The 23,433-nt window shown below is 39.3% G+C and overlaps 1 protein-coding gene across 2 annotated transcripts in view; it reads right to left on the reverse strand.

Annotated features, from left to right (window-relative positions):
- The window catches only part of LOC115224412 (acyl-CoA synthetase short-chain family member 3, mitochondrial-like), a 43,825-nt gene that overhangs the window by 5,169 nt on the left and 15,223 nt on the right, over positions 1 to 23,433 (reverse strand). The window contains exons 5-17 of one of the 2 annotated variants that reach the window (XR_005003744.1): positions 20,727 to 20,870; positions 18,875 to 18,955; positions 18,308 to 18,403; positions 18,089 to 18,199; positions 17,639 to 17,682; positions 14,571 to 14,674; positions 13,172 to 13,267; positions 11,522 to 11,588; positions 10,693 to 10,774; positions 7,951 to 8,073; positions 7,081 to 7,180; positions 6,280 to 6,455; positions 4,462 to 4,722 (exon numbers count right to left, since the gene is read on the reverse strand). Coding sequence is in view for 1 of the 2 variants with exons in the window: in XM_029795310.2 (XP_029651170.2) it covers positions 4,621 to 4,722; positions 6,280 to 6,455; positions 7,081 to 7,180; positions 7,951 to 8,073; positions 10,693 to 10,774; positions 11,522 to 11,588; positions 13,172 to 13,267; positions 14,571 to 14,674; positions 17,639 to 17,682; positions 18,089 to 18,199; positions 18,308 to 18,403; positions 18,875 to 18,955; positions 20,727 to 20,870 (1,326 nt within the window). In the remaining variant the exon portion in view is untranslated. Of the gene's footprint in view, positions 1 to 4,000; positions 4,723 to 6,279; positions 6,456 to 7,080; positions 7,181 to 7,950; positions 8,074 to 10,692; positions 10,775 to 11,521; positions 11,589 to 13,171; positions 13,268 to 14,570; positions 14,675 to 17,638; positions 17,683 to 18,088; positions 18,200 to 18,307; positions 18,404 to 18,874; positions 18,956 to 20,726; positions 20,871 to 23,433 lie in introns of those variants that run through there. The other variant, XM_029795310.2, reaches the window with a different exon arrangement.

The raw sequence follows: 23,433 nt of genomic DNA on the forward strand, positions 1-23,433 counted from the left end.
AAATCATGCTTTTAGACACGACGACATCCACCACAGTTACATGTGATCAATGCAATCATCCTGCGTGACTAATGAGTTGCAGAGAAAAAGAAAGCAAAACAAAAACGGGAAGTGGTGGCGTTGATCCAGTGGATTCACTTGGACTCCACAAGTCAATTCCTTTTTTGAGAAGAGCCATTTGACTCTATTCTATTTCTTTACTACCCACAAGGGGCTAATCACAGAGAGGACAAACAAGGACAGACAAATAGTTTAAGTCGATTATATCGACCCCAGTGCATAACTGGTACTTATTTAATCGACCTCGAAAGGATGAAACGCAAAGTCGACCTCGGCGCAATTCAAACTCAGAACGTAACGGCAGACAAAATACCGCTAAGCATTTCGCCCGGTGTGCTTGCGATTCTGCCAGCTCACCACCTTATTCTTTATAATTCAGGTATGTGTGTCAGAGATTACCTGCAGAATGAAATGATTTCTGAGCTGTAATAATACCGTGGTTCATTGGTGCAATTTCCCGAGAGATGTGTGAGCTGCACTTGGAAGCTCAGCCATAACTTTGTGGATTGGATTATGCAGAATGTTCGATTACAGTGGAAATAGAAGAATCTAAATATGTGCTTTGTAAACATTACTGAAGAGAGTGCAACAAAGAGTATAGGCTGTAGAAAATGGGTACAGAAAAAGGCTGCTTGATTGAGGCCCCTTATCACATACACGAAACATTATAAGGCGTTGGATATCGCAAGAAACAGTTTTGATGATCAATGGATGAGCTTTCTGTGAGGGTCTGGCAACTCCTTCCAGTTTCTATCACAATTTACTTTCACTTTTTTACAACAGTAAATTGCATGTTAACTACAAATACAACCTGATTATACATTTGCTGCCTTCTCTGTAGCATTTTACCTCATGTTAATGTTGGTGCTGGCATGGCTGTGCAATTAAGAAGCCTGCTTCCCAGCCATGTGCTTTCAGTTTCAGTTCCTCTGCATGGCACTTTGAGCAAGTGTCTTCTTCTATAACCTTAGACCAGCCAATGCTTTGGATGTGGATCTGTTTGACAGAAACTGAAAGCCCACCACACGTGGTTGTCCTTTGTTTTGCCATCTCATACAATGGTTGAAAATGAGCTTCACCATCGTACAAACAGTGTTGTTTGTTTCCAATCTTTCATGAAAAGCAATGTCTGGCCATGGGCAAATATTTACACTGTGTGAAAACAGGTGAGGGTTGGCAACATGGAGGGCATCCAGCTGTAGACAATTTGCTTTTTTAAAATCCATCTGACCCAGATAAGCATAGAAAAGTGGACAGTAAAACAAGATAAAGTCTGTGTTTCTACAAAATGGTAATTCCAACAAGATTCAGTGGAGACTGAATACAAACCAACTTCAGACACGGAAATTGCAACACACACCTGTCAAGACTGCAAAATGACATTTTAGTGAAATACTTGTCGCTGCTGATTCTACTGTTGGGTCAGTTTCTGAAATTGATGCATCAACAGATTATTTAAGCAAGAGAGGAATTCTGGAGGTGCATGTCCAAAGTGCAGTCTTGATTTTATGAGCAATCCATTGTCTCCATGAATAATGTAGCAGAAAAGATCTCCCACACATACAACACCTTCTGCAGTTAAAAGCAAGAATACTCTTACTCGGAGACAGTTAAGCAGTGACACTGAAAACTTGAAGCTAATGCTGCCAGCAGTGCAGCTCAGCAATAACTTGAAAGTGAAGCTTGCTACAATTAAGATGCAACCAGACGGCTGTTCAAAGACAGCTGGAGATGCCTGAATCATAGGCTCACATTCAACAAAATGCTAATAGATAGGCCATGGAGGGACACCATTAAATCACACAACTCAAAGACAAGCAGAAAATTCAAAGCTCAAGTACGCGTTTGAGCAATGGAAGAGAAATACCTTCAAATATGGTCCTGGACACAAACATGCTTCTGTAAAGATAATTTTTTTATTGGCACCAAGCTGAAAATTTGTGACAAGCGATTGGTCAAGAAGTGGAAACAAGAGGCAACTGCAATGTGTTGATCCAATGGAAAAGGTTATCTACCTGATGTTGATTCACTAGAGTCCACAAAACAGCTTTTTACTGCCTTACTGAGGGATCCAGATATTTGCTGCAGAACATCAGAAAATACAGCTCTGCTTTCTGAAAAGCAGAGCTGTATGAAAGAGCTTTATGCGAACCCCAAAATGTTATGATCAACAGCTTTCACTGGTGTCTGTTGCAGGCACTTTCAGGAAATAGTCAAACCTACAAATGGACAGATACTGAACGAGGAAGAAGAAATTTCTGATTCTACAGAACTTTGAAACGTTGATGTTTAAAAGCTGATGATTTCTTGGTTGTTAGAAACTTTTGCTTTTTAATCAATCAATTTTTAAGTGAAATGCTACTGCTGGGCTTTTATAAAGAGTGGAATAAAGCCGAAAAATATTGGTTTTTAATTTTGGCACAAGGCCAGCAAATTGAGGGAGGGAGAAAGTTGATTACATCAACCCCACTGTGCAGCACCTTGGGCAAGGGTCTTCTATGAGAGCCCAAAGTCAACCGGTACCTTGCAAGTGAATTTGGCAGATGAAAATTGCAAGAGGTTTGTCATATATGAGTGTATATATCACCATCATTGTTTGACATGTTTTCCATGCTGGCATGGGTTAGAGGGTTTGCCAGGAACCAGTGAGCCACAGAACTGTGTTGAGCTCCAGTGTGTGCTTTAGCATGGTTTTTATAGGTGGATACCCTTCACAGAGTGTACTAGGTGCTTCTTTTGGGGCACCTGCACTAGTGAGGTGACCAAGTAGATCACAAGACAAAATCCATCAACTGAGTGGGTGGGGGTGTATTGCGTGAAGTGGCTTTGTGCCAGGTGGTGAGAAGTTTAAGGGACATAAACAGGTGCGTTGCTGTGGAGGAGATACGTGGCTACTCCAGCAGGAAAAAGAAAGAAGATAGGGGTCAAGATATATCAGGGTGTAGCCTCAAGTTACAGTGAAGTGGGGCAGCAGATTGGAGGGGGGAAAGTTTGTGAAAATGTGAAAGGAGAGTGGCAGATGGATAGAGATGAAGATCAAGGTGAATGCAGAGAATGTTGACCATGGGTGGAAGTGTGGTCAATGGTGAATATCAGTTTGATGGGGAAGGGGGGTAATAGGTGGGTGGGGTAAAAAGTATACAGTGCCAGGGACAAAGTGAGAAGTACATAGGGATGAAAATAAAGGGACAGACAAAGGTAGTGGTTCCAAGGAGATGATAACTGCTTGGACAAAATGGGGACAAAACGTGCAGTTCTGCTCTCTTAACAATTTCCACTGCTAAGAGGGGGGGAAGGGACAATAGGAAGACGCTACACACATCTTTGTCAATGTTTTAATGTTGTCTTAAGGTATTGAACTGGTATAATCATTAGTATTCTGGGCAAAATGCTTAGCGGCGTTCCTTTTGTCCTTGTGTTCTGAGTTCAAATTCTGCCAAGGTTGACTTTTCCTTTCATCCTTTCAGAGTTGATAAAATAAGTACCAGTTGAGTAGTGGGGTGGGGTCCTTCCCCTAAAGTTGTCGGCCTTGTGCCAATATTTGTAACCAATATTTTAATGTTGTATTCTATGCTTGCACGGTCCAAAGGAATTTATTGAAGCTTTGGTCAGCTTGGAACTGGTCAAAGGTGCTGTGCAGCAGACAGAATCCAAGATCAAGAGGCTGTCAAAGGAACGTCTAAACCATACATCCATGTCTGGACACATACGTATGTGTGTGTGTGTGTGATGTTCTTTGCTTGAGAGAACTGGTGATGTGTTTACTTTCCCTGTTGGACATCAAGATCAATGATTCAAGGCTTTTAAAGACCCATGGCATAAGAAATCACTTCCTTCAATAAACAGTTTAGAGTTGGCAACAGGAAAAGCATCAAACCCCTGCCTCAATTATGTCCCCTGTCCAGCCCATGCTTAACAGAAGGGACAAACAGTAAAAAAAATTAGGAAAAATCACTGCATTTTATTTCCATTTGTAAACAGTAACAATTGAAATCTAAAAGTAATTTAAAAGTTAAGTCGATGTAGAGTTTAGATATCGTTAAAAAATTATAAACTTGGTTAAGTTACATAAAGTGAAGTCTCATTCCAAATTGTATAGCCCCCCCCTCCACACACACATGCATCTTCAGTCAAGACTCTGAAAGCCAGAAACGAACCTGGTTTCCATGGTTCCATAAGTGACTAAGATCACACTAGTCCTTCCTGAATGAGACACTGGTCTGTCACACGGTTAACCTCCCAGCTGTTAGAGGATTATCCATTAACAGCTGAGAGGAAATGTTAAATAAAGGGCTTTTAGTCAAGAACCCAATGCATCATTCAGTCTGGCAATTGAAACCAGGGTCTAACGATTATGACCACAACACCTTAATCACTTGGCTTGCACCTTCATACATTCACACACACACATTCTTTTTCTGACTGTAAGGAATCCGAATATTATTTTAGATGTAAAACATATTATTATAATATATATCATCGTGTATATTACATAGCTTCTGTCCAATCAATGATATAAAAATAAATCTAATATCGAATTATTTCCGTTGATTCAAGGCTTTAATTGCTTCCAGTGACATTAACCGTTTTTGCAAATCCAATCGATTGCAGAGCTTCCCTGATGGCACTGTACACATTTGGATCTTCAATTGTCGGTGGAATCTGGAAAAGGAAAGGAAAAAAAAAAAGCAGAAATAAGACAAACTTATGGTGATATTCTTGAAATTTTGTAATATTTCAGGATCCAGCTTTTAACCATTTTTTTTAAATGCAGGCACAGCCGTGTGGTAAAGGGGTTTAAAAAGTTTGACCCTTTAGCATTCAGATTATTGTATCAAGTGTAATGCTTATTTATTTGTATTGTTTCAAATTATACATTATCTCATAGCTTTGAGATTTCGGTGATGTGGTTGTTTATTTTTAGAATGACATTGTAGGGTAGGTGTGAGAGGCTAGATCTGGCTAGTCTGAACATAAAAATTGCTAAAGTATTTAGGCTGGATGTGGCTGGTTTAAATGCTAAAGGGTTAAAAAAAAAAGGTACTTTGGACCTTGAGCTGAGTGGATTTGGTCCTAGGTGTCATATGTGACCCCTGTCGTATACGTGTGTGGTTTTGTGTCTCTTTGTGTGACAGGTGTAAACGAGTATCTTTCATCTTCAGTCTTCCATGGAAACAAATTGCCCACCCATGACAACGTTGATGATGATGATGAATGTTCATCAGAATGCATTTTGAATTAACTTTGGGGACTTGTGAATGTTGACATTATAAGCAGCAGCTTAGGAAAGACAAAAGAAACAGGACTTGGCCCCTATTTCTCTTATCTAGCAAGTGATGGACACACGGTTGGTATGATGCTAGGGAACCAACCTCACTTTTCAGCGCTTCATTGTCATCGTTTTAGTGTCCACTTTTCTTTCCATTCTTGCATGGGTCAAACACAATTTGCTGAGGCCGATTTTCTACAGCCAGATGACCTTTGTGATTGTCACCTTCACCTGTTTCCAAGCAAGGTAATATCTAATCATGAGCAAACATGATTTTCACGGAAGATTGGAAATGAACGACACTGCTTGTATAACGGTGACACTCATTTACAACTCTTGAACAATAACAAGACAAGGAGACACAAGCATACACACACTCATACATACATACATACACACACACACTCATATATACATACACACACACTCATACATACATACATACTCATACATACACATATACATACATACTGATATGTCGTGCATTATAACAACGTAACTTCGTTGTCCGTGTGACTGGCCTGAACAGGGCACCTCGCTGACTGACCCCGCTTGCTGCGTCTGCCATGTAGTGAGGGTGAGCCCCAAACTGTGTTGACTGAGAAGCAAACTTATTCAGCAGAGAGGGGCAAAACATGATTATAATTAGCAAAAGGAATTTAGTTTATAACTCTCAACTGGAAAACAAATATCATTTTCAGAGATTCTGGCTTTCTTGTGGGGTCAGTTTTGCAGTCTCCATAGCATGACTGAGACAACAGGATCCCAGTCCATCCCAGGATTTCTCATTTAAGGTAAAATGGACAGGAGCAACATGAAATAAAGTGTTTTTTCCTCAAGAACACAACACTCTGCCCATGTGAATGCAACACCTTAACCACTAGAATACGTGCTTCTGCATCTGTTCCTTAGAGATTTTGGTTCTTTTATCTCCAAACGTTGATTCTTACCTTAAATTCCTTTCCAGCTGCCAAAGCTGCGATTGTGTTGCGAGCAGTTTTTCCTGATCTGGTTTTCGGTAACGCTGGCACTATGACTGCTTGTTTAAAATAAGCAACTGGACCGATGCTCACTCGCACAATTTGTATAACGTCTTCTATAATTTCATTTGCATTCTTGGTCAAACCTGAAATTTCAAACACAAAGCATCTCTAATTTTAAATGAATTAATTATTAAACATTGAGGTGTGTGTAGGGGGGGGATACATAAATCAATATCATAGTTTTATAGGATTTGCATCAAAATCTTAGCCGTAAATGTTTTTGAAATAGTATCATGACCATCATCATCATAACCATCATCTAAAAGCCACTTTTCCATGCTTTCATGGGTCAGGCAGAATTTTTTTACACCAGATTCCGTTTCTGTCACAAACACTTATTTCCAAGACAAGTAATATTTCCTCAAACATTGCTTCTTTGATGGTGATGTGTATTTATAACCATCTCATGATGTCAAGACAAGCGTACACACACACACACACACACACACATACAAATGGCAGGCTTCTTTCACTCACCAAATCCACACACAAAGCAATTTTCTGGCAAAACCAAAAAGATGAGAAGGTCATGGCTGGAATATTGACTGATCACCAACCAAAATAACTCTTCTTACCACCACTGAGAGACTAATAACACTTCAATAATGAGTCACTATTTAACGCTCTCAATATTCTCACAGAACTGCCCTCCCACACACACAACAGAGGCTCAACAAAAGCTCAGAATCGAAGTTCAACACTTCTTACCTGACTTCAGGACGCACAATCCTAAAGGTACTTGACCTTTCAGGTCATCAGGGACACCAATAACAACCGCATCAGCCACAGCACTATTTTGCATAATTGCCTGCAAATAAAATTCAGACTTAAACTATATTTTACTAAAACTAACTCTTGTAAACACATTTATGGGTGTGTTTGTATGAGTATATATGCATGTGTGTATAGGTTTATACACATAAGAGGATATATAAAAATATATATATATATATAAAATATATATATATATATAAATATATATTATATATGAAAACATCTAATATATAAACTTCATCTTCGGACATCAAGGTTTATGTCTTTTTATCTATATCTATCTATCTATCTATCTATCTATCTGTCTATCTGTCTATCTGTCTGTCTATCTATCTATCTATCTATCTATCTGTCTGTCCATCTATCTGTCCATCCATCCGTCCGTCCGTCCGTCCGTCCATCTATCTCTGTCTGTCTGTCTATCTATCAAGGTAGCTAATATGTATTTGTTTGTCTAACTCATTCTCTGTAAACAATTCCAGTTCTATGCACCAGCCTAAACCCACCCACCTACCTACCATCTATTTACCTGTCTGTCTGTTTATGTCGCAAACTAAAGAGTTCTGCTTGAACTATGCATATATCTAGTTCCCCCCCACCCACTCACCCACCCAAAACCCCACCTACCTACCTCCCTATAAGCCTTTATTCTCTTCTCCTCACCCCAACCCCTTACCTACCTACAAATCAAACTTTCAATCTAAGGAGTTCTTCTTTACCTTTATTGACAGATTGACAGTGACGAGGTAGTCATCAGGGATGATCAGGTAAAAAAGCAAAGCTTAAAACTGATGGCATGCTTACCTCTTCCAAAGCACCTGTTGAGAGTCGATGCCCTGCCACATTGATGACATCATCAGTTCTTGTCAAGACAGAGATGTATCCATCCCTGTCACACACACCAGAATCCATTGTGTCATAGTAACCCTGCAAGGACAAGCACTGGACCATGTCATTATGCATATATAATACATATATATATGTGTGTGTGTGTGCATGTACATGTATGTAATGCATATGTGTGTGTGTTATTGTGGATCAATAAGTGTGTTCATGAATGTATGTGTGTGTGTGTGTGTATATGACGGACTCGCCCGTCGTTAGACTATGTATGAAGACTCAGTGATTTCTTGCTGAACAACCACACAGACGATTTGTTTGATCAAATGCTTGTGTTCACATAAGCTCACTCCCTCCATCAAATCAACGTTAGCTGTACAGGTGCACCGTGTGGCACATGTCAGGTGACAAAATGATTGCAGAGCAATGTGGAAATGAAGTGCTTTGCTGAAGAGCACAATGCAATGCCTGGTCAGGGAATCGAACCCACGATCTCGCAATCGTGAGTGCAACACCCTAACCACTATGCCATGCACCTTCAAACACACACACACACACACATATATATTACTCTCTCTTTTACTCTTTTACTTGTTTCAGTCATTTGACTGCGGCCATACTGGAGCACCGCCTTTTTAATCGAGCAACTCGACCCCGGGACTTATTCTTTTGTAAGCCCAGTACTTATTCTATCGGTCTCTTTTGCCGAACCGCTAAGTAACGGGGACATAAACACACTAGCATCGGTTGTCAAGCAATGCTAGGGGGACAAACACAGATACACAAACACACCCACGCATGTATATATATACATATATACGACGGGCTTCTTTCAGTTTCCGTCTACCAAATCCACTCACAAGGCTTTGGTCGGCCCGAGGTTATAGTAGAAGACACTTGCCCAAGGTGCCACACAGTGGGACTGAACCCGGAACCATGTGGTTGGTAAACAAGCTACTTACCACACAGCCACTCCTACGCCTATATATAAAATTAGAAGAAAACCACCTTTTATCAATTCAAAATGAAGAATTAAATTACACCATCCAGAAAATTACATATAAAAGAAATATTAACATTAAAATAAAAATTAAATGTCAAAGATTAAGTAAATTGCAAAAAAAAATATAATAATAATAACTTATATAAATTGTGTTTCATGGACAGAAGGAACCTGGGAATGGCTAAGAGAAGGTTCCATACTCCTCAACATCTGGGAACTTCTGAACCAGGGCCCCACAACTAGATGCAGTTTAAATTCATACCCAGATCACACACACACACCTATAAAGCATGTGATTTCCTTTCAGTCCCATTGTATATATATATAGTAAATCCCCCAAAAAACACGAAGAACAAACAGAAAAAAAAGACATGGTACATGTAAAGTATTAGCAGACGCTCAGGAAAGGAGAGAAAGATGGTTTAACATTTCGAGCAAAGCCCTTCTTCAGAAACAGAGGAAAGTCCAATAGAAAAGGAAGATGGAGGGAAAAAAATCGCCAATGATTCACATGTGGTTACATATATATATAAGTGAAGTGGCTAGTTCTAAAATCTCTATAAGTAATGCAAGGGGCGATGATACTGAAAAATAATGTTCCATACAGGACTCTGTTACTACATTTTAACACTAGGAAAACATCTTTTCCAGCTGGTTAACAACACACAACGTGTGTCTGATATATTGCAAGTATGGGAGCAAACCACTCCCGTCTACTGTGGCCAGGGCAGTAGACCAGAACTGCTTTCAAGATCTTACCCTTCCTCAGTAATGGATAAAGATGGCAGCCATTCATCCTTACTCACAATATATAAATAAAGAAGGGACAATCAGCCACTGCTATATATCATCGTCATCATTTAATGTCCGTTGTCCATGCTGCCAAGGGTTGCACAGCTTGACTGGGGCTGGCAAGCTGGGAGGCTGCCCCAGAATCCAGTCTGATTTGGCATGGTTTTCTACAGTTGGATGCCCTTCCTAATGCCAACCACTCCGAGAGTGTAATGGGTGTTTTATCTGCCGTCAGCACAGGTGCCAATTTGCGTGACACTGGTATCTGCCATGAATGCAATTTTGCTCAGCTTGATGGGTCTTCTTCTCAAGTATGACATAATGCCAAAGGTCTCAGTCATTGCCTCCATGAGGCCCAACACTTGAAAGGAACTCAGCCACTTTGCCTCTGTGAGGCCCAACACTCAAAAGATGCCCTTTATGTGCCACTGGCATGCGTGCCAGTTATGTGATACCAGCAACAGGTTTCAACACAGTTTCCATCTATCAAATTTTGACTCACAAGCCATTGGTCAGTCCAGAGCTAAAGTAGAAAACACTTGCGCAAGGTACTGTACAATGGAACTGAAACTGAAATCACGTGCTTTATAGGTGTGTGTGTGTGTGTGTGTGTGTGTGATCTGGATATGAATTTAAACTGCATCTAGTTGTGGGGCCCTGGTTCAGAAGTTCCCAGATGTTGAACTGTGTGGAACCGTCTCTTAGCCATTATTGTTCCCAGGCTCCTTCTGTCCATCAAATCCCCTTGCAAGGGTTTGGCTAGCCTGATGCTACAGTAGAACCCAAAACCACATGGTTGAGAAATGAACTTCTTAACCATCCAGCCATGCCTCTACCTCTGGAGGACAATCCAAAATAGCAAAACCAGAACAAGAGGATTTAATATCAAGAATTCCTGGAAAGAAACTCACCGGATACTTTCTGAAATATATCTTCTTATATCCTTCATTGTTTTCCCAAAGAGAAATAAATGCTCCAGGAGGGAGAGGAAGCCTGGAGAATGAAATTGAAGCAATTTATGTCGTTGTTGCAAGAGTATCTGATTGCACATGGTTACAGCTTCAAGCTGTACCCAAGCATAATGACAGTAACATACTTTTGTTCAAGTTCCCTTATCAGAAATAAAAAGAAGCACTCATACATTCAAATAAATACATATCAAAACAATAACAAAAAAAATAATAAATGGAAAAATTTAGTATATTTTTAATTCCATTTTAGATGTGTTTCATTACAAAGAACTACAAATGTATGGTTGTAGGAAAACATATATATGGAATCTCTGATCCATAATTCTTGAGATAAAGACTCAAAAATAATAATATTTTTCTTTGTGTATGTCTTTGTGATTTCTCTTCTGTAATGAAACATGTGTGACATGGAATTAAAAGTAGACCAAATTCTTCCAGTTGTCTGTTTCGATGCGTAATTCACAAGAAATTTCAAATGCTACAAATATCTTATCCAAGAGAAAACATCTGTCCACAAATATCTGCTTACTGTGTACATGCAGATGTGCTTAAAAAAGACACAGTTTGGGTTATAACCCCTTCTATGCAAATAAATACATATACTAAAGTGCACACAGAATTAAAGCAGATTTTTCTGCATCACACATGCACATACACACACACATACACACTCACACACTGATTATCATTATTTATATTATATTATATTATATATTATTGTATTATAGTTAATATTATTAGCTGTTTCACATCTAAGGTTAACACTTACTTGATAACAATTTGGCCCAGATCGCCAATTTTAGTTTCTTGTAAAGATTTTGGGGCCATTATTTTGACTGAAAAATGACAAAAGTTTAACAAAAATTGAGCATTTAATTATAATAAGTAAAATGAATATCCCTTAAAGGTGGTAACATAAATCGAATAATGGTGTAATTGTTATCACCTGTGTTCTGATGGTTGTTAATTAATTATGCAGTTATTTACAATTAAAGAATAAATCAAAATGTTTTTGGAGGAAATGTAATTGAAATGGCAGCGGTGTGTTTAGCCGGACTAAAGAAGAGAAGAAAGAAAGTTGAATGTGGGGAAGCATCTGAAAAGAAGAGTAATTACTGAAAGTATAGACAACAGAGGGACCAGCTATTTTAGGGGTTAAAATAGCCATTGACAGTTTGAAGCGAAGGAAAATAGCAGGTCAGTCAGGTATAGTTAATGAGAAGCTGAAAATATCTGATGAAGAAGAGTTGAAACTAGTCATTCACAGAATCAATCAGATAATGCAAGAAGGAGATTTCATATCCAAAGGAATGGTATTGACTGCTACAAGAGCGATGATTATGCTAGAAGCACCTACAGAGTTGTCAAACTGATGGAGCAGGTTCTATATTTAAGAGATGAGGAATTATGCACATTATTTACATTATTTACATTTGACGGATATTTGTCCTCACCTTGAAGGCCGGAGAGTATATCAGCTAAAATGTTGTGTTAACAACAAACAAGATAAGGACAAATGTAAATAATGTGATGGACCAAGCCCTGAAAGTAACAGGAAAACAATTTGCATAATTGATTAAGAGAATCCGTTGAGATGAGATGCTGTTTAGATTTGTGCCAGGTTGGGGTGCTATGGATGCTCTCTTATTTGTGAGACAACTACAAGAGAATTTGGTCTTTTACTTAAAAAGAAAGCCTTTCTATTTAACATTTATTGATGTGGAGAAGGCTTTTGACAGGGTACCATGGTCGGTAGTTTGGTGGTCTCTAAGAAAACTAGTTTAGATGAAATTGTTTGGGAGAGCAGCACAAGTCCTGTACAGAGATGCAGTTAGCAAAATGTGAAATGGCAAGGAATTCAGAGTGGAACTTGGCATGGAACCAGTTCTCACTCATCTTCCTCTTTATTGTAGTTGTCCAACCAGAACAGAAGTCAAGATTGGTTTGTTTTATAGGAACTTTTATATTCTGATGACCTTAAAACAGGATCTGTGGAAAGCTTCCAGAAGAAAAAAACCTAGAACTGAGAGGCCCCAGGGTAAACTTGGTGAAAACTAAAGTTTTATTAATCAGAAACAAGATGATGCTGCCATCTGGAAACAGCTGGAGCTCCATATAGCATAGATGGAGTGGAAAATTGGTGTACAAGAAGTGTACCAAGATTACAGGTATACTGAAGGTAAATAAAAAGCTTGAATGGGGCAGATACTCAGAGTAAACCAAATTCCTTTCAATTTATGAATTGCTCCAGAATGACAGTTGACTGCTTCTGTTAATAATTACACAGAACCAGAAAATTTCTGCTATTATTATTATCATTATTATTATTATGTATGAACTTTTGAAATAATTTTTACAAAATTTGAAGAAGTGAATTAAATTATCTAATGAGTAATTAAATAGTGATAAAGAAATTCACCATTCCAACCAGGAACAGGTTTTCCAGATACACCAACGGATGGCTCCATATTCATTCCAAGACCATAACAAGAAGCTAATGCTGGCCAAGATGTTTCTGCAAAGGAAAAAAAATACCATTATTAAGAAGTTTAGTGGCACCCCACCCCCGACTACTATCATCATCATCATCATCATCGTTCTGATGTATACTTTTCTATGCTTACAAGAGTCAGACATGACTCCGTTGGGGCAGAGATTTTTATGGCCAGATGCCTTTCCTGATGCTTGTTTCCAAGAAATGCAATAATCTCTGAATCTGTTGAACAATAAACACTTCAGACATAGTTACGTAGAGAAGTAGAGAGAAATTGTTTGAAAGCAGCTTTTGCCTACAGAGGCCATGCAACATAGGAAGACCCGTCAGGAGTTGGTGAAGTGCTTTCGAGGTGAAGCGGTGCAAACAAGCAACACTGGCTGCGAGAACGGTGGCACTTTTGCTTACGAAGACATGTGGAGGGGAAATATGAACTCATCCACACACAGACACACACACACACACCCTCACTCACTCACTCACTCACAACACACATATACAGACTCACTCACTCACTTGCTCATTCATACATCACATCACACACACACACACACTCACTCACACATCACATCACACACACACACACAAACACACACACACACACATGTGGCTGTGTGCATAAGTGTACTTCCCAACCTCATGGTTCCCGGTTCCATTCCATTGTGCAAGTGTCTTCTACTGAAGCCTTGAGCTGACCAAAGTCTTGTGAGGGAATTTGGTCGACAGAAACTGCAGAGTGATGGAGGAGAAGGACAAAAGAGAGAAGAAGCAAACGGGAGAAAGAAATAGAAAAGGCCTGACCTGTTGACCTCGGCGGAATCAGCGGTCACTCTCGCGAAATAGACACGTCTTGTCTCTGCCCCGTCTTTGCTCGAACTCCCCACACGTGCTTGCTGACCACATGTGCTTGCTGACCACACGTGCTTCCTGCCCACGCATGCCCCTTTCACTCTTCGGCCGGCCCCTGCAAGCCTTACTTCCGTCCACGTCATCTGCAATCCCCCCCACCAACACCACATAGCTCCATCACAGCCCATAACACCACAGAAACTAAGGCCTGTCATGTGTATGTGTGTGCGTGAAGGTGCTTGTACCTCCTTGGAGAGGACGGAGACATATGTATGTGTGTGTGTGTGTGTGTGTGTGTGTGTGTGGGTGTGTGTGCGTGTGTGTGCGTGGCGTGTATGATATATTATTATACTGTATTTTGTTTTAAATAGATTTTAGTTTATATTTTAAAAAAGTTAATTATCATTCAAACAACATGGCCTCAATCCAATGAGTGAAACCAGTACAAGATAAAGAGATGGAACTAGAACCGCACCTGTTTGCCACCAATTGTCCAAAACTGGTTTCTGTACAATACTCTTGGTCCATTGCATGGTCGTCTTATCGCAATGCTCCCCAGCCACGTACATAGCCTTCAGCCTGGAAGAAGCAAACTATGGAAAGTTATACAAACAAAATAACTTGCATAAAAACACTCATCTTAAATTTCAAATGGACGTTCACTTGCCTAAATCATCATCATCATCATCATCGTTTAACGTCCGCTTTCCATGCTAGCATGAGGGCTGGCAAACCAGATGGCTGCACCAGGCTCCAATCTTGATCTGGCAGAGTTTCTACAGCTTGATGCCCTTCCTAATGCCAACCACTCCGAGAGTGTAGTGGGTGCTTTTACATGCCACTAGCTCCACTAGCACGGATGCCAGTCATTGAATTTGATTTCGATTTCACTTGCCTCAACAGGTCTAATTTCTATGAAGACTGGATGTAATTCCATGATACAAATGATCGAAATATTTTGGATTGTGAAATAAGAATGACAAAATACATGATGAAGGAGCAGATTTTTTAAAAACATAATCTATCAGAAGGTTTGTCTAATACAGGGGTTGACAAAATGGTCAAAATTGACCCCTGAGAGATGGGGCCTATGTAGCTATCAAAGGGGTCAATTTTGAGCATTAAGGGTGCTGAATTATAACTGAATTGTTACTTCAACATGAATTCAATTAAAAAAGGTCCACTTGAAATACAATATAGAAATTCAAAATGCCTTAACAGACATCACATCATTGGCACACATCTAGTAAAGCTGCAATGCCAACTGGCAGATTGGTGAACCAATTTAAGGACAGAGGCTTGGGTAGAGTGGGTGCAAGCGCAACTCCTAAGATTGTGGTGGGGGAGAAATGAAAATGCTTTGAATGTCCTCCTGAGAAACTGCATCACCACAAAATGGACAAGCATGAAAACATTTTTGGACTGATTTGAAATATTGCTTTTCCATTATTGGATCTGATTTGATTGATGGACAAATATAATAATAATAATAATAATAATAATAATAATAATAATAATAATGATAATAATGATAATAATAAAAATAATAATGATGATGATGATGATGATGATGATGAGGAGGAGGAGGAGGAGGATGATGATGATGATGATGATGATGATGATGATGATGCATGCATGCATATGTTTGTTCAGGTAATTAAGATTGAAAACACTGACCTTGTTTGTAAAACATTTTGGACCTGCATTTGTAACCCCTCAGTAAATTCTGCAGCCACACTTATGAGGACAAGTGTTCACTTTTAAGGAAGATATTGCAACAGAGATGTTCAATACAAGAGAGTGAATTTATTGCCCATTTACAGTCAAGAGTAGACTTAGTTGTCGTACAACTCTGAATTTATTCTTTTTCTCTCTTTGTTTTTTAAAGTTTAGCACCCATAATGGCAGTCTTTGATATTAATTCCAGCAGTGTTCACAACAGTATTTAAATTTGGATTTTATACGATTCATTGTCAATAAAATAATGGCTCTGCACTTGTTATTTGAAAAAAATTTCAGGACCAATGCCATGAAGCCTGTCAAATCAAAGACATCTGAAAAGGGTTGAGACACAAGAAAATAAATAAAATCCAGACTGATCTCAATGCAGGGGAAGGGACATTTAATATATATATATATATTTAAAATTTATCCGATGGGGATTGACAAGTTATCAATGATTCTGATTAGGGGTCAATGATATAAAATCATTCCTGATCCCTGGTCTGGTCCCTCTATTATTCATCGCTGTCACTCTACATCTCTCCCTCCCTTCCCATCATTTCCTCACCCTCCTCACCACACCCATTTTTCTCATCTATTCTTTTATTCTTTTACTCTTCTACATGTTTCAGTCATTTGACTTCAGCCATGCTGGAGCACCACCTTTTAGTTGAAGAAATCGTCCCCAGGACTTATTCTTTGTAAGCCTGGAACTTATTCTATCAGTCACTTTTGCTGAACTGCTAAGTTATGGGGATGTAAACACACAAACATTGGTTGTCAAGCGATGGTGGGTGGGGGACAAACACAGACACAAACATATATATATGTATGTATGTTTGTATGTACGTGTGTAGGTATGTATGTATGTATGTATGTATGTATGTATGTATGCATGTTCAGGTCAGGTCACTTTCGAGTGCTACTGGCAACATGTAACCCAGTACAACCTGTTGCATGGTCGGGTCGTCGGCGACTAAACCGGCAACCCCACCAAGCTTGCTTGGTGAGGAGGGTGTTTATTGGACACCCTGCGGGATGAAAAACAAATCCTGTCAAAGGGCGGAGGAACTCTTGAGAGTCAGCGGCCATCCAATAAATGTCTTAAGGCTGTATCATGCGCGGGGACATAGAAATAATCGGACTGAATATACTCGATTGCGCAGTTAAACCATTGGGAGTGAAGGACTCCTAGCCTTTGTTAGGGCATCCTTCTAGGAGAAGGTAACTCAGGTAACTGGGATAACTCCGACATAAAACCTGCGGCTCAGTGGTTACTAATGATGTTGACTTGTTCTTCTTTTCGGATTATGGCTGCTGTTGCTTAGTGAGTGGGATTGACTCAGTGCACAGCCTTTCCACACTTTAAAAAAAATCTCATTGCACAGGCATTGCACGATAACAACATTGATTAAGCTTCGTGCAATGGCCATACTCGATAATGAGGGGGCAGCCACCATGTATGTATGTATATACACATGTGTGTATGTGTGTATGTCTCCATGTCTTGACATGATGTAATGACTGCAAGTGAATGTCTCTGTCATGCAAGAAGAGTCTTTTGTTTCCAGCCTTCCATGAGAACATGTCTGACTGTGAGGAAATATTACCTGATTTGGAAACAAGTGAGGGTTTTTGAAAGGAAGAGCATCTGGCCTTAGAAAATTGGCCTCAACAAATTCCATGCATCCTATGTGAGCATGGAAAAGTGGTTGTAAAACAATGATGGTGATAATGATGATGAAGGGTAACAGATACTGTACAGAAATACACAAGTATTTCATAAATATGTGAAAGAAACATATTTTTTAGGCAACTTACTTGGAAAATGGGAAATATTTCTCAGCGTGCTTTCCTTCATTGTCCTACAGGAAGAAAATGAGAATAGATTAGCAAGATTATATTCAGAACAGTTAAAAAGAATATTGCCCCTCTCCACTTATATTTTACATTGATCACCCGTTTGTACTACCAAGTTATTTTTTTCTCTCTCTCACCTGAATTTCCTGTTTATTTGCTCCCATCGCTCTACATCTTTCACTCTCTTTATGCCCTACATCTGCCTCTTTCAACTTACCCATCCACACATCATCTCCCTTGCTAACAGTATAATTATTACTATTCTTGTGCTCCCCTTTCTGTACTGCCATTTAACGATGATGATGGTGAAGATGACTTCTCATTACGATAAAATACATGCAGAGAGATTCTGCCCAACTCCTACATACGTTTCGTTATTTAAAAGGTGGGTAAGTAAATATATTTTCATACCTCTTTTATAATTGCACGCAAAGCTGTTGGTGCAACAAACATGCCAGCCACTTCATGGTCCTTCAGAACTCGGAAATAGGCACTGGCATCGGGGGTGCCGACTGGTTTGCCCTGGAATACGCAATACTTTAGTTGTTGTTTCTTTCTTTTAAAATATTGAAATTCAACTTTTGAGCCAAATATGAAAAGATAAATAAATTATTTCCAAATAAAACCTACCTCGAATAAAATAGACGTGTTTGCATTAAGTAAAGGACCATAAGCAATGAAAGAGTGACCAACGACCCAACCAAGATCAGAGGCTGCCCACCAGACCTGTCAAGAGAAATATGGAAGAAAACATTTGAAGCAAAGAATAAATGGTTCACCTCATAAAAATTGTGATCACAAATGTTTGTTAATCATAATAACCACTGTTATTAAATATTAATATAATTAATTCTTGTAGATAAGGTGCTGAGCTGGCAGAATTGTTAGCATGTTGGGCAAAACACTTAGCACCATTTTGTCCACATTTACGTGTCTGAGTTCAAATTCTGCTGAGGTTGACTCTGTCTTCCATGCTTTGGGGGTCAATAAAATAAGTCCCAGTTAAAAATCTACAGAAAATTTGCCTGTTTCAAAAGAATTTGGTTAGCTGCACTGCTTTAGCATTAAACTCAACCCCTTTTCTAAAGATACAGGCACAGGCATGGCTGTGTAATGAAGAAGTTCCTTTCCCAAACAAAGGGAATCAGGGGTCAGCAAATGTTGAGGTTTTTAGTTTCAGAAATCAATCGTACTTACCTCCCCTGGTTTGATACCATAAACATTTTGAATGGCCCACTTCAGTGCTACAGCATGGCCAGCATTTGGACGTACAATGGCCTGAAAATATATTCAGAAAGTAAAATGTAATTTAGAATTCCAAAGCGAATAAATACACTCTTTTTTTGAAGAATATTTAGGGATTATTCAAAATCTCCCTCCTCATCATTCAACATCCACTTTTCTATGATGACTGCAGGGGTCAGAATTTGTTGAGGCAGATTTTCTATGGCTGGATGCTCCTCCTGTCACCAACCCTCACCTCTTCACCTCTTTCCAAGCAAGGTAATATTTCCCCATACTCAGATACGTTTTACATGGAAGACTGGAGACGAATGGCACTGCTTGTATAACAGTGACACTCATTTACAACTCATGCAGTGTCACAACAAGGAGTCACAAACAAACACACACTCACATGCATGGAAACGTACGTACAGACATAGATACATATGTTCATATATAGATATATATGTACATATATGTCTAAGAAATCCACTCACTTTGGTCTGCCTGGGGTTATAGAAGAAGACACTCGTCCAAAGTGCCATGCAGTGGGACTGAACCTGAATCCCTGTGAGGCATCTCCTCTGTAGCAAGACACCTGTCCTTGTCCCTCTGTCCCTCTATCTTTTCAACTCCTGGCATAAAACTGCTGCACTACCCCCCCCCACCTCAAATACAGTCCCCTACTTAGTTGAGAGGAGTTTTGCTTTTTACTATTCTTACAAGTGGCTCAGCAGCCCAATAGTGCCAGTGGCACAAAAAAAAAAGAAAAAGACAAACAAACCCAGTCTACTCTGGAAAGTGGTTGGTGTTAAGAAGGACATGCAGCCATAGAAACCATGCTAAGGCATACACTGGGCTTGATGTGGTCCTGTGGCTCACGAGACCCTGTCAAACCATCCAACGCATGTTCGCATGGAAAATGGACATTAAATGACGATGATAAAATATATATATATATATATATATATATACCAGAGTAAGCACATAAGTGTGAGGCAAGGTGGGAAAAATACTTGAATACTGGAAGTAGGGTAATATGCTTTATTATTAAAACTGCAAAAACATCACAAAAATATTTTTAAAAACTGCTACTCAGGATTTTATAAACAGACATCAAATTCCACCTCCACAAAACAGGAAGGTTATAATCCCTACAAAAATACCCTCACACCTTTTGCCTACCCAACAAAAGAGGAACACCTGCAGGCTTATTTACAAAGTCCTACATGCATTAATGAATTCCAAACAATGACATAACCCCAAATTTAACCAATTAAAAAATTTTCCAAGACACCTTTCCAAAACAACCAACCATAAAAACCTAATTACCACACCACTCAACCCCACACACCCAAAGAGGATTTTAACTCAACAGAGACGATATAAAGGCAAGACTAACTCTAAGGCATCACAGTCCAACAATGAGCTGGCCGAAACTTCTAATAACACACACACACACATATTATATATATATATCATCATCATCATCATCGTTTAACGTCTGCTTTCGATGCTGGCATGGGTTGGATGATTTGGCTGAGGACTGGCGAACCAGATGGCTGCACCAGGCTCCAATCTGATCTGGCAGAGTTTCTACAGCTGGATGCCCTTCCAAATGCCAACCACTCCAAGAGTGTAGTGGATGCTTTTACGTGCCACTGGCACGAGGGCCACTCAGGCTGTACTGGCAACGGCCACACTCAAATGGTGTTTTTAGTAAAACTGTTTATGTTTCAATTTGTTGTACTTTGTTCTTATTTGATAGTTTTGTGTTCATTGGTTTTTGCAGATATGAAATATTCCCAAACAAAATAACCTCTACCTTAGGTAATCCAGTGGTTCCAGATGTATGTAGAATGTACAGGGGATCCATTGCTGGCACTGGTACACAATCTGTTGGTGAGGCAGAAGAAAGTTCTTCCATGTAACATACATCAAGGCCATTCTTAAACTTTGCCTTTTCTGCCTGTAAAACATTAATTCAGGTATAGAAACAATAATCTTTCAAATTCAACTGATATGGAAATAATACATGCATAAAATACAAATTTTTTTAAAATCTTTTAAAATTACGACTCATTTCTTTCAATGTTTAGTAAGAAACATCCAGGAAATTTATTTGTACAGAATTTATATATTTTGTTGTTGGATTTGGTTTGCAAGATTCTTTATATGAGTTCGGGTGTTGAAGCATATTCTGTTGTGTCTGGGGAAAGTTCTTTTTGTTTTTGTGCCTTATTTAACACACTTAGTGGTAAAATTTCCACTTATTTCTTATTTTTGTTTTCCTAAAATTTTCGTTGTGTCTTGCAACCTTTTCAAGAGTCTTGACTATAGTCAAGACTATTGGAAAGACTATTATATATTTTCTATCTTGTTTTATTATTAAATTAAGAGGGAAATGTTCTGATTTAGTTTCCTCCTCCACCATTTAATGTCTGCTTTTCCATGCTTCCATGGATCTGATGAAATGTGCTCATGCAGATTTTCTATGGCCGGGAGCCTTTCTTGTTGCCAACCCTCACCAGTTTCCAAACAATGTAATATTTACACACGACCAGACATGTTCTCACAGAATACTGGAGACAAAGAACACCATTTGTATGACACTTGTTCACAATTCCCGTGCAATGTCAAGACAAGATCACACACACACACACACACACACACACACACACACACACACGCATGCGCGCACACACACACACAGAAGGAGTTTCTTTTAGTTTATGTTGACCAACTTCACAAGGCATTGGTCATCTCAGGGCTATAACAGAAGACACTTACTCAGTGTGCCATGCAGCAAGATTGAACCCAAGACCCCATGGTTAGAAAGCAAGCTTCTTACTCGCACAGCCACACCTGTTGCTATTTGCATTATAATTATTAGATGTTTTGGGATGAATGCTATGAGAGACACCTTGTGTAGTTAATACTCAGTCAAGATTAGCTTAATGATTGAAAGAAAAACATCACTCAACACTGCAAAAGACTGATCATGCAGAATGTTTATCACTCATGAGGAATAAACACGGTTGACCAGGACTTGTTCTTTTTAACAGTGGAATACAACAACAATAACAATCATTTCTTTTATAGGCACAATGCCTGAAGTTTCGTGGGAGCATTCTGGTTGATTACATTGACCCCAGTCCTCAACTGGTCCTCAAATTTTATTGACCCCAAAAAGGCAAAGTCAACCTCAGCAGAATTTGAACTCAAAACAAAGCCAAAAGAAATGCCATGAAGTATTTTGTCCAGTGTGCTAACGATTCTGCCAGCTTGAATGCCTTATAACAACAACACCTTTAAGCAGAGCGTTTTGAAGGTATGTCATTAGGTACAGGTACAGAGAGGACATTTCTAATTAAAACAGCATTTCAAAAAAATGTTCTTGCTGAATTAATTCGCAGACTCAACAGAAGAAGCAAGACTCATTCTGTTTACTAACTTCATCTCTCTTTGGATGTTCAGCTTCAGTGTACATTGGTCGACTCTGATGCTGTACCAGTTCCCCTTCAGTCACATCCCCATTCCACAGTGGATTACAATGTGATTACAAGAAAACTAGGGCCCAGGTCCCTTAGCAATGAATAGGCAGTTCTCGTGAAGAACTCAATCTACAGACGAGGGTGCCATTTATGTGCTGGCCCCTACTATGACTGCTTTATTTATCCCAGGAAAGAATAAAATCTGCCAGAACTGCGGAAAATAGTTGGATATTTTCCATGGTTATCATTCCCCTCACCATCATTGAACTCTTACTGTTCCATGCTGACATGGGTCAGATGGAATTTATCAGATTTTTGACAACCTTCCTCTTGCTAACCCTCACTGGTTTCTAAGCAAAGCATTATTTCCATGGTGAGTTGTACTTTCAGAGAAGACTGGAGACAAGGAACATTACTTCTATGAATGTAATACTTGTTTCTATCTGTGACAAAGAGACATAAACACATAATCATCAACATTTAATGTCCATTTTTCATGCTGGCATGGGTTGGACAGTTTGACAGGAGTTGGCAAGGCCAGGAGCCACACCCGGTTCCACAGCCTGTTTTAGCTTGGTTTCTGCAGATGGATGCCCTTCCTAATGCCAACCACATTACAGAGTGAACTGGGTACTTTTTATGTGGCATCAGCACCAATGAATTTTACAGTACACCAGCACTGATAGGATCTTCCTCTTCCACAAGTTCCATTCACTTTAAGAGACTGTCACTTTTTTATGCAACTCTCCACGTCCATATGCAAGAAGACTGTGCTAATTTGCTCACACACACACACACACACATGTAAAAAGCACTCAGCACACTCTGTCAAGTGGTTGGCATTAGGAAGGTCATCCAGCCATTGAAACCATGCTGGGCAGCTCTCCGAGTGGCCATCTCCAGTCAAACCATCCAACTCATGCCAGCATGGAAAATGGATAATATACGAAGATGATGATGATAATATATATATATATATATATATATATATTCTTTTTTTATTCTTTTATTTGTTTCAGTCATCTGACTGTGGCCATG

Source organism: Octopus sinensis, linkage group LG25 (genome assembly GCF_006345805.1).
Source record: "Octopus sinensis linkage group LG25, ASM634580v1, whole genome shotgun sequence".
NCBI classification, from domain to species: domain Eukaryota; kingdom Metazoa; phylum Mollusca; class Cephalopoda; order Octopoda; family Octopodidae; genus Octopus; species Octopus sinensis.